Source organism: Orbicella franksi, chromosome 7, assembly GCF_964199315.1.
Source record: "Orbicella franksi chromosome 7, jaOrbFran1.1, whole genome shotgun sequence".
NCBI classification, from domain to species: Eukaryota; Metazoa; Cnidaria; class Anthozoa; order Scleractinia; family Merulinidae; genus Orbicella; species Orbicella franksi.
In genome coordinates, this window is record NC_138151.1 from 3,928,280 (window position 1) to 3,940,897 (window position 12,618).

Below are 12,618 nucleotides of genomic sequence, written 5' to 3' on the forward strand. Positions count from 1 at the left end.
CTCAGTCAGGTGCGTAGCAAGTGATGTAACCTGTTTAATGTATGTTCTACCACTGATATTTGCAGGGACCTATTAATGGAGAAACAGAACCACCCTCCATGGTAGCATCTTCAGCCATTGTTCAAAACGTTCAACAAGAAAGCTTTCAGGTGGGTGGTCTCATGTTAAGCAAAATTTTATAACAGAGGTTTCATTGCTGTTTTGCTGTGCGGCAAGGCAACTGGTTTTTGCAGGCACACAAGACTTTGTGAACTGAACTTCGTTATAAGAAAAACTTTCCTCTTCATGTTAAAACCAGGCGGGCAAAATCGTTGGCACAGCCAGTCAATTCGCCCTTGTTATTTGTAGAAATTATACCCAAACTTAGTTGTTCTTTCTTGACACTTCAATACAGTTTAGTAAAGCTTGTTTGTAAACTATCATGCAGTTAAATGCAATTTAACGGAGTTAACAACAAAGAGCGCCAGTGTTGTCTGGAGTCAGCGGCGTTTCATACATGGGCATGCGCCAGATCCCATGTGCTCTTTGACTGAAGTGTGTTTAGTGTTACAGGCGCTAGCGTGTTATTTGCGTGGCAGTTCATGGGACCTCATCTTCAAGGCTTCCTCCCGGAGTAGCGTGTGCATTATTTGTTCTTCGTTCGTCGTTTTTCGAATCTTGCCGTTGTTTCTTTCGTTTGGTATGGCACATCGTCGTGCAACAAACAACAGTGTGGCCGCCATGTTGGATTCAAGTCAGCCTTCTTCTTCAGCCGATTCTCCCTCTTCGGTCGTACGTCCTCCCATTTCTTCGACTCCGGTGTCCACTCCGCCCTCCTTCGTCCTCTCTCAACAGGACCTCAGTCAAGCGTTTTCACAAGCCTTGGGGGATACGTTACCTCGCATTTTGGCGGCTTTGCAAAGTCACTCATCGAGTTCTTCGACAGCGGGAAACGCGGCGTCGGGCACGACGTCATCCGGTTCTGTTGTCATTAACCAACCACTGCCTTCTTCTGCAGGCCAGTCCTCAGGTAATTTGGTCGTTCCTCCCTTTATTTCAACATACTGCACGTTAGGCAATTCTTCTTTATCTTCACCATCGTTGTTTGGTTCTCGTGGTGCTGTGAATGGATTGCCATCTTCCAACCAGTCTTTCACACCATTGGTCTCCTTTGGTTCTAATTCCTCCATCGCCTCTACCTCAACATCCCTGAATAGGCCGTTTGTTGTTGGCCCCGGTTATTCCCCTATCCCGGAGAAGCTGGTGACAAAAATTAGGTCTGGCCAATTTGTGGATCTTGCTGACTTGCTAGCAGAGAACTTGAAAGCCCAGGAGACAGAGCCCCAAACGTACCTTGATGGCAAACTTCTCGTGAGTTCTTCCAAGAAAAGGGTGCAAGAGATCACTGATATCGTGACATGGGTTGAAGCATTCACTGTGTACTCGTGGATCTTCTGCTGTGTTCATTCTTCCAGATGGCAGGGCATGACACAATACAAGCTGCTAATTCTCAAGACGTCGCGCCAGTTCCCTGGGAAGGCTTGGCTCCATTACGATGTTGCATTCCGCAAGGACGCAGCTGCTGCAGGTTTGGTGGACTGGTCTCACATGAACCATGATTTGTACAACTTCCATACTCTTTCATCACCTCTTCCCCAGTCAAGCCAGCAGCCAACCACTTCGTCTTCGGCTTCAATTTCGATAGCCGGTTCATCCACCTTTTGCCGATCTTGGAATGATGGCACCTGTCGCTGGACCTTTGGTCAATGCCGGTACCTCCATCGCTGTGAGAAATGTGAAGGTGATCATCCACGTGTCAACTGTCCATTTCGGGCCTCAACCTCTTCTTACCGGCGCTCCCAGTCAACTCCCCCATCCCAAAGCAAACGTCTGCGGCGTTGAAGTGGGATCCAAACCATATGTAAATAGCGTACATTCATCTTGTTCAGTTTCCTTTTCAAATTTTTTTTTATTCCTGTTCCTGTTAATGTGGTTGTTCCTGCACCACAAGATGCTTTTGGTAATGACATGCCCTCCGAAGTGGCACACCATGCTTTGCCCTCTTGTTCTTTGTCCATTTTGGGCGCCCTGCAGCAAGACCTGGTCCCCCCATCCAGAGTAACCCCCATAGACGCGGAGGAACTTCAGCATGAACTGTGTTCTTACCCCGACCAAACGCAAGTGGAGTATGTGATTTCAGGTCTCACAAATGGTTTTCAGCTGGGTTTTGACCCTCGGGCGGTATCTTTAAAATCGGAGAATAAAAATATGCCTTCAGCATCCCTTCAGCCTTCAGTCATCGACCAGTATCTCCTCACGGAACTCGACAAAGGCCGTGTAGCTGGCCCCTTTGCTATAGCCCCTATCCCAAACCTCCATGTGAGTCGCTTTGGAATTATCCCGAAGAAGTACCAGCCTGGAAAATGGCGGCTTATCTTGGATCTGTCTAGTCCTTTAGGCCATAGTGTCAATGATGGCATTCCAAAAGAACCCTTTTCAGTGCAGTACATGAAGGTTGATGATATCATCGATGGGATCATGCTTCACGGCAGAGGAACGCTGTTGGCAAAGTTCGATGTGGAAAGTGCTTACCGTAATGTCCCTGTCCATTCTGATGATCGTTACCTACTTGGTATGAAGTGGCGTGGGAAATATTTTATTGATATGGCGCTTCCATTTGGACTACGCTCTGCTCCTTTCATCTTCTCGTCCATTGCAGATATGCTCGAGTGGATCCTCAAACACAATTATAATGTGAATTTTCTTTTACACTACCTGGATGACTTCCATACATTGGGCCCTCCTAACTCACCTGTTTGCCAGAACAATATTGATACTTGTGTTAAGCTATTTAAAAAGTGGGGTATTCCTCTTCACCCGAACAAATTGGAGGGGCCATCCACTTGTTTAACTGTGCTCGGTATTGAGCTCGATTCTCTCTCACTTCAGGCCCGTCTGCCGCAGGATAAGTTTGGTCGTATTGCTGCACTTCTGGAAGCCTGGTCCCTCAAACAACATTGCACACGGAAGGAGCTGGAATCTCTCATTGGCAATCTCCAACACGCATGTAAAGTAGTTCCTCAGGGGCGTACCTTCTTGAGACGCATGATCAATTTACTGTCAGCATTTCGACGTGATAGCCACCCAATTAGGATCAACCAAGACTTTCGCTTAGACCTCCGTTGGTGGCGAGAATTTTTCCATTCTTGGGGTGGTCTCAGTTTCCTGCTTTCCCCACAGTGGGCGACCTTGCCTGAATTTTACGTTTCCTCAGATGCTGCTGGTGCTCGGGGTTATGGTGCAATTTGTGATCATGAATGGTTTGTGGGTGAATGGTCAGCTGTTCAGCATCCCTTGGCAATTGCCTACAAAGAGTTGTTTCCGGTGGTTATTGCAGCTTCCCTATGGGGCCACCGATGGGCTTCTAAACGAGTTGAGTTCTGCTCCGACAACATGGCAGTCGTTAGTGTTTTGCGTTCGGGCACCACGAAGGATCCGAACATGATGGTTCTTCTCCGTCACTTGTCACTTGTGGCAGCCCGACATTCCTTTGCCTTTACTGCCTCTCATACGCCGGGTAAAGACAACTCGATTGCTGATGCCTTATCTCGTTTTGATTTTCAGCGTTTCCATCATCTTGCTCCTCATGCAGCTCCTGGGGCGACTCCAATTCCGTTAACGCTGCTGGCTCAGCTGCCCGTAATTTGACAGATAAATGCCAGTTCTATTTGACCAATGGCCTCGCACCTTCTACTCGCCAAGTTTATGCTTCGGCTCAACGTCAGTTCTTAGATTTTTGTAGTCAGAATACTCCCTTCGAGCCAAGTCAGCCTCTTTTACCAGCCAGTGAACAAACTCTGATGCGCTTCTGTACCCATTTAGCAGATCGTCTTCACCATTCTTCCATTAAAGTATATTTGTCTACAGTCCGTTCTTTACACATTGACTATGGCTTCCCAGACCCAATTGTCAACCGTCTTCAACTTCAGTGTCTCTTACGAGGGATCAAACGTCATCAGGGCCCAAATCTCCCTCAGCGCCAACCAGTGACAGCCGACCTTATGTCTGTTTTGCACAAGTCTTTAGATTTTATCAACCCTGACAGTGTCATGCTATGGGCAGCCTGCTGTCTTGGCTTCTTTGGGTTTCTTAGAGCTGGTGAATTTACAACAAATGGTACCTTTGATCCATCTGTTCATTTGACCGCGGCAGATCTTCAAGTAGATTCCTCCACCAATCCCCAAAGCTTTCGAGTGTTAATCAAGTGTGCAAAGATGGCTCTCCTCTTTCTAGATCTCGGCTTTCCTCGTTTCTTCAAACCACTCTACAGGCAGCAGGTATTCCTGGAAAGTTCTCGGGTCATAGTTTTAGAATTGGAGCCGCTACAACTGCTGCCCAGAGAGGTGTTCCTGATCATCTCATTAAGACAATGGGTCGCTGGTCGAGTGATGCTTACTTGTTATATGTGCGCACACCTGTGGAAACCATCCTTTCAGTAGCTGAACGACTTGCCTAACAGGTATGGTTTTTGTCACTAATTTGCCAGTTACTGGGTGCCTACGGATTTGGGCATTTTTCTCGGGGCTCTGGCCTCCCCATCCATGAGCCCCTCTCTTCTCCGAGCTGGCTAGCGCGCTGCTCGGAGGTCCTCCGGCTTGGCGTGGGGGCTCATGGCTGGCTTGCCAGGATTTGCCAGCCATGGGAGCAGTCTCCATCTAGGAGCTGGCTGCCAATAGTGGAAGCTCCTGGATATCACAGGCACCCAGCCTCCATTTTGCGATGCAGTTGTTAAATGCAGTTAAATGCAATTTAACGGAGTTAACAACAAAGAGCGCCAGTGTTGTCTGGAGTCAGCGGCGTTTCATACATGGGCATGCGCCAGATCCCATGTGCTCTTTGACTGAAGTGTGTTTAGCGTTACAGGCGCTAGCGTGTTATTTGCGTGGCAGTTCATGGGACCTCATCTTCAAGGCTTCCTCCCTCCCCCCCATTTCCCTCCCTCTTTTCCACTGTTCACACAGTGTGACGGGTGCCTGCTCTCCCTTCTGCGTGGGGGCTCATGGCTGGCTTGCCAGGATTTGCCAGCCATGGGAGCAGTCTCCATCTAGGAGCTGGCTGCCAATAGTGGAAGCTCCTGGATATCACAGGCACCCAGCCTCCATTTTGCGATGCAGTTGTTAATTGTCATTATCTCCATGAGATTACAGCAGGGGTTTCAATCAAAGCAGGCTTTTCTTCAAAGTTTACAATGAACTGGTTGCATTAGTGTGACATTTAATCTAAAATTAGCTGAGGAGGCATATGGCAATATGCAATTAACTTGCATACAGTCGAACCTCGATTATCCGGACCTCGATTATCCGGACTATTCGATTATCCGGACTTTATTCTCTGGTCCCAATTTTTTCATGAATATTAATTAGTTGTGATCTTGAAAACTCAAAGTTGCAAAAAAGCCCAACAATCCTTTCAGAGGACTGTTGAAACAGCGTATTATCCTGTGCGCTTTTCAAAATTCGCCAGTGCGACGAGACAAAGAAATATTCTGATACGTTCAACTGATATCTGATTGGCTCAATTGTTTTGTTACCAAGGGAATTTCATGCTTGATTAGTTCCTTCCGCGTGGGTTATGTAGACACACAAGCAATCGATCATAAACTCAAATCAAAAACATATCTACGAAGCGAAAGCGAGCCGTTCTATCAATTAAAGATAAGCAGATAATTATTTCACGTTTGGATAAAGGAGAGAAAGGAACAAATTTAGCTCAAGAATTTGGCATCAGCAAGCAGCAGATCTCTGACATACGGAAGAACAAAGACAAGATCCTAAAATTTACTGACAGCATCGAGAAAAGCAAAGGATTAAAATGAAAGTCCCTGATCAAGCTACATGTACAAGTCTTTGAAGCAAACAAACATGCTTGAATATTTTAGACCTTTGTAAATACCTGAACAGAAGCTTTTTATTTGTAAATACATACAGGCTGACTAGATTTCACAATTAAAATGACGTTTTCTTTGCTGTATACCTTTTGTTTACATTTCTATCTCATTAATAAACATGCTTTCGATTATCCGGACTCTCGATTATCCGGACTATTTACCGAGGTCCCGATGAGTCCGGATAATCGAGGTTCGACTGTATTGCATACAATATTGCAACACTTGCATATAGTTTTTTCATATTCTTGTCTCTAAACTAAAACGCAATTTAAAAAAAAGTCACAGCATTTTTTAGATTTTGTTTTTCTGTCGCCAATTCTATAGTTAGCTTAGAACGTGAGGAAGAAAACTTGTATGTTACACACAATATTGCAGTGCTTATTTTTATCATTATTAATGATCCATACCTGTTTATAATTATTATTTCTTACTTTCTTAGCAGCGAGCAACGACATTACAGGATTTGTGAAAATTATATTTTGAGGTGGCTTGATATAGGCATAGGGCTGTTGTGATACCTTGTTGTCTTTTTTAACATCGTAAGCAAAACAGAAATTAAGCCTTTCTTTGGCACAGCTCAATGTTTAAGAATTCAAAAACTTTGCTTCCATTAGACTTACTGTTATTTTTGTGGTAAAAAAAAACAGCAGTAATAAAAACAAAGCTTTCTTTACTCCAGACAGAAGATAAATTAAGGATTTTCTGGGTATTAAGATAAGTCTATCTTTCTGGTCCGCACCTTGGTATTGTCATTAGTTTTGTTAATTCCACATGCTGTTGTCTTGTTTAATGTCTAGAAATCTTGTTTCTGTACTCAGGAATGTCTGTAAATTCAAACGTTCAAAGCTAATAATAGTCAGCTAAAGATCTTATCATAAGTTAAAAACGTACTTTTAGTTAATTTAATTTAGAGTTTTCTTTATTATCCGTTTGAGCTAAAATTGCTTACTCTTCAAGTGGTAACATTACAACAAACTCCATAAAATTGAACTAACGACAGGCTTCATGATCAGTGTAAATCTTGATTCAAAATAATTTTGTTGATTTTCTTTGTTTGATTTCCCACAGTGATCAATATTTATCAACAAGTCTCTTTGTTCCCAATCTCTCTTACTGTGTGCATATGACTCTAAGAGATGATGTTTTCAAGTTGATGATTCTCCTTATTCTCATCACCTGCCTGCATGACAATAATTTAAGGGGAAATTACATTTTGATCATTCCTGGGTTACAGGTCAAGGACAACAGGAAAGGTGTTACCTAACAAAGCCATAAGGGCTTCCACATTGATAAACCTATTACTTTGTTCTACTAGACAGTATTGCTGTTCAATATGTGAAGGGTGTTACAGTAGTTTTTCTTTCCATCTAAGTTTTTCTATATAATATTATGTTATTGAAGTCAGTTCTAAAAATAAATTTATGTTAAAGAAGTATTTTGGTTTGCATGTCAAGTGTGAGTTTAATTTTATGTGTGCAGTGGAGCATGAGATTTCTATTCAGTGTTAAAGAAAGGGCCATGGTTTTGATTGCATGATGTTTTGACATAAGCTGCTTATTAGTATGCATAGTTAGAGCTAATTATTGAAGCTCAAAGTCTCACATTACGGCAGCAAATTTGTTCTGATCATCAATTGGGAAATGTTGAATCGAAAACAGATTCTAACCCTCACTTTTTGAAAGTGTGGCTTTTAACACAAAAATGAAGAACTTATTGAGAGCATGTACAGGTTTCAGTGGGGTACGGATTCACTAGACTGTATCTTTTTCTCAACTCGTTATATTCTAAAGTTATTCAATGTACATGTTCTTTTAGCCCTAACATGTTTGGGTTACTTTATCTCTAAACAGAGCAAGACAACAGCAGAAACTTCGCATGTTGATGGAGTTGTGGTGAGTATTAACATTAAGACAAAAATAAGCATTTTAGCAGTGTTTGAATGATGACATAATCACAGTCCTCTAAAAGCATTTGAATGTAAGCAGAATATACAGTTAGCAGATTTAAGAGTGTGACATTTACACAGAAACCCTCAGTAAGACTCAAATAATTTTGCTACAAAGTTCAAGCACTGTTTAATCATTTGATATTGCTGTTAGCAAACGAATATGTGACGAAGAAGCAAGGGAGTGTTTGTGGTTGTTATCTATGCTAATTCAAACCACAGTTTTTCTGTGATTATTAGAAACCTAAAGAGACAATATGCATCAATGATTTTTGTGAACTTTAGATTCATGTATTAGGATAAATTGTTGTTTTGGATGAATATTTCTACCCAGGGCACATTATTAGTCTATTTGTCATTCACTGAAATAGTTCTCAGGAAATTACTGATTCTAGGGATCATTAATTAATCATATATGACTGTTGTTGTGGCCAACAGTTGAATGTATCACATAGTTTCAGACTCCCTCTGTCCACAGATGTAGTGGAATAATTTTCAACGAAAATAGAAAGAAAGCTAACAGGGCTCAATGTTACATCTAACTGAAGGTTTTTTACCTAATGTCTTGACGAGAGGTCAAATTTAAGTCATCAAAGTGTTGTTTGAGTGATTTTCTTTCTTGTTCGGGTTTTCTCCCTGAAACGTGACATCTTTGAGTCAGCTGATACCAAACACATGCAAATTATATATTAGAGGAAGCATGAATTCTTGGTTGAATCTTTTTTGGCTTGACAATATATGTTAAAAATAATATGGTGTGGATGTGATGAAAGATCAGGGTCACTGGAAATAGTTACTGCTTGTTTTAGGTACTTATTTGTATTTTTTATATGTCTGCATGCCTGCTGATAAAGAATGATAAAGCAGGTCATAGTGCAAATTCCAGTGAAAGTTCAGATTTTTCTAGTTGTTTTCTGCAATGTGTGTCTACATGCACAAGCTGCTTCACAGTTTTTACCAGCAAGATTCAGGAAATGAGAAATTATTTCACACTCAAGAGTAGTCTGTGGCATTTTGCATAAGGTCGCTTTTTGTTATAATACTCCAATCAGAAATTCACTGGCCGTTGGAACTGAAAGTTCTTTTGTTTAATGGTTGGCAAATTAGCGTAGTTAAAAGATATTTATGTCAATGTTAGTGAACAGTAAACATTATTATTTTAGAGAACACGCTTGAAAGAAGTGTGTGAAAAAGCCATAATTCTATAACTCGGTAGCAACACAGCACTTGCATAAGCCCTTCACGCAATGACAACACAATCAAACAGAATTTACATTTTAATAATCAAAATAGTAATCAAGTGACTTTCCTTTCTTTCTCTCAAAATGTTTGGTAAAAGAAATTGACAACATTTTCTCCATGACCCTTTTGAGTTATAGAAACACTCATGAAAGTCTGGGATTTCACTCATGAATGTTTTGCTAGAGCTTTTGAAACACTTGCCTATGATTCCTGTTCCCACAGTATTTTTCATTTTCTCAAACTTCCACTTGTTTTTCTCTAACTCAACAGGATTGTGGCATTTCTCATTCTCCCAAACTTCCACTTGTTTTTTCTCTAACTCAACAGGAACATGGAAAATGTTTTTATTTCTCAAATGCCATTTTATCTTTTACTTTGAATAGAAACACTTCTTCTGGTGAAATATGTCCTCGGAGTACTTTTCATAACTAGAGAATTTTAGAATAATGGAGAACTACAGTATTTTAGTACAGTACCTCTACAGTAGAAAGATGGGAGAAGACTTATATGGCTTTCATTTATTTGTTAAAGATATGAGGTCAGTCACCAAATTCTCCTCACTAAGACCCCTATAATAATTATAGAGGTCTGAGTGAGGAGAATTTGGTGATTGACCTCATATCTTTAACAAATAAATGAAAGCCGTATTTATCTTCTCCCATCTTTCTACTGTAGAGGTACTGTACTAAAATACTAGAATTGTGAAGGTGAATTAATCAACATGACACGAGCGTGGGACAAAGAAAAATTCTGAGTCCCCAACAGGAATCGAACCCATGACCTCCCGCTGTTGAAAGCCAGCCAGCTGTTGAAAGCTTATGTTTTTAAATACCTTTTACCAGAGAATGCTATATACTATATCATCTTGTTGAAAACTGTTTGTGCTTTCTGTCACAGGAAAATGGTTTTGTTGATTCTGGTGATTACCAATGTGAAGACATCACATTAGAACGGGTAAGTATTCAAACCTATCTTCATTAGAATGCTACTGAGTGGTTTAATAATTGAATGGCTTAGTGCAAGACTGACATAAGTGACTTTTTCGGGTGAAAAATGATTTTTTCGTTCAAAAGTGCCCAAATTTTTGCATGTGGTCTCCAATGTAATGGGAAAACATTGCCCTGTGTTTGTATTCCTTGTCTTTTTTTGCCTGATGTACAAAACAAAGTGGAAAGTTTACTTGCTCAAAGATGGGATCTGGAAATGAATTTCTTCAACTTGAAAATTACTAAAATTTTGAATGGTGGTGTGTGGTGTGGTGTGGTGTGGTGTGGTGTGTGGTGTGTGGTGTGGTGTGTGGTGTGTGGTGTGTGGTGTGTGGTGTGGTGTGGTGTGGTGTGGTGTAGTGTAAAAGCAAAATATGCATCTGACAGCTTCAAACAGTGTACATGAATTTTGATTTCTTGGCTTACATATGCTCTTGTTTGTTCTGTCAGGGCACAACAGGCCTTGGTTTTAGTATTGGTGGTGGAAAAGATAACCCTCACATTGATAATGACTTTGGAATTTACATCACAAGGATTATCAAAGGAGGTGCCGCTGCAGAGGATGGCAGGCTGGTGTAAGTAAGCTGCTAAACCGCTAACATTTCAAAGAAATTTTTGTGTCAGTTGCTGATTAGAAGTGTATGTTTTCTTTAAGTCAGGGTAACAATGAACTTTGCACGCTGGAATACCATCATTGAACATTGCATGAGTTCGCTCTTCACGTTTATGAATCAGGTCACTAAGGCCCTGACCACACTAATGCATTTTTGGATGAAAAGGCATACTTTTTGATGAATTTTTGCCTATCATCCAAAATAAAATGACCAAAAACGCTGATGAAAACAGAGGCCTTTGAAAACTGTTCTCAAACTCATTAATAATTCATAAGGTTTAAACAAAGGAAATCATGACCGTGACGGTGCTTGGATATCTGATCTTAATTAGCATAGATTTTAATGATTTTCTTTCTCCCTTTTCTCCTTAATTTAAGTTTTGATTGAGAAGATATATCAAACACTCAACACTGTGTTTGACCAAATTTCCAAACACCTCGAAATTTGTCAAAAATACTCTGCTACGTGTTGTATTTTCAATTCTCTTCTCGATGTTTGGAAATATGGTCAAACACTGTCTTTCGTGTTTGATATATTACTTCAAAAGTCAAGCTTGTTGAAAACACATTGTTTTAAAAGTGCTCCGTTTCTTGTGTGGGTAGGTTAAAACAGAGGCTCTTGAAAATAGTGTTGAAAAGGTGTTATAAACAAACTAAAAATGCTAGTGTGGGTGAAAATATTTTTTTTCATTTTTGTTGAGATGGAAAACAGGTTTTTGAAAATGCAGTGTAGTCAGGGCCTAAGCCATGGGTGATAGATTTTTTTTTCTCTTCTGTGTTTTTGTTGACTGATTGTCCAAAGGCAAATGAAAGAAAAACAAACCACTGGCAGTAAATCACTTTAATTAAGCATTGTGGCTAGCCTTTGACCAGATCTGGAGAATGTTATAGAATCTAGCCTATGGCACCAAGGGTATAAAATTAATATATTTTGTGGATTATTTACAGTGTTGGAGACTGTATTGTGGCTGTGAATGGTGTATCAACAGTGAATGTGTCTCATCAGCAGGCAGTGGAAGCATTGAAGGCTGCTGGTGGTGTTGTCACTTTGGTGATTATTTAATTTCTTTTCCAATCTAGTTTAATTAATGGGGCAGGTCACACTGTTTTGTTACAGTAGATGTTTGACGGTCTCTCAGCTTGAACTATAAAGCCCTGCCCAAACAGACTCACAAGTAGTGGCAAGTGGAACTTGCATAGAGACTTGGGTGGTCAAGGCTATGGGCTTAGTATTTCATTGAATGTCACTCAACTTGCATTAACTTGGGGTGATGGCTAAATGATGAAAAACTTGTGTCAACTTGCATGCAAATTTGAACTCAACCAATGTGAGCGCAAGTCACTGCGAGTCATCGCAAGTGCACGCAAGGCGGAGCCTTGCAAACAGACTCACAAGTAGACCCAAGTTTTCTTCTTATTGCTCTGGCAATGGATCAGCAAAAACCACAGTGTCACTTGATGCGTATTGAGTTTTGTTTCTGAATGAAAGAGATGTTTTAAATAAATGACACCATGTGATGTACATTTTTGTGGCAAACATTTTTGCAGAAACTTTTTTTGGCAAAGACTTATTTTTGCAGTTTGGGAACAAAAAGGTAAAAATTAGAACCCTCAAAAGTTTTGTGCGGCATAGTATGCAACTACTCAAGCAGAGACCATGAACTGCATTGTAATGTGGAAAATGTGAAATCATGTGTCCTTGTCTGTTTGTTTCTACCACTAGACATTAAAGAGAGAGAAAGCTAAACCAGTTACTGGAAAACAGCAGACAGAAGAAATAGTATTAACTAAAGGAACCAAGGGTATGACAATGCGATTTTTGGACATTCTTACTGAACCACATGATGTTTAACAATCACAGACTGTACTATTTGTGTAAGCAGAATGACTGATACTCAAACTTCAC

General features: G+C 40.7%; 1 protein-coding gene across 2 annotated transcripts in view; it reads left to right on the forward strand.

The window, feature by feature from the left end:
- Nucleotides 1–12,618, forward strand: part of LOC145493152 (disks large homolog 1-like) — a 35,444-nt gene that overhangs the window by 4,567 nt on the left and 18,259 nt on the right. The window contains exons 4-9 of one of the 2 annotated variants that reach the window (XM_081472550.1): nt 66–149; nt 7,777–7,818; nt 10,011–10,067; nt 10,550–10,674; nt 11,661–11,763; nt 12,436–12,514. In XM_081472550.1, the coding sequence (XP_081328676.1) occupies nt 66–149; nt 7,777–7,818; nt 10,011–10,067; nt 10,550–10,674; nt 11,661–11,763; nt 12,436–12,514 (490 nt within the window). Of the gene's footprint in view, nt 1–65; nt 150–7,543; nt 7,667–7,776; nt 7,819–10,010; nt 10,068–10,549; nt 10,675–11,660; nt 11,764–12,435; nt 12,515–12,618 lie in introns of those variants that run through there. The other variant, XM_081472552.1, reaches the window with a different exon arrangement.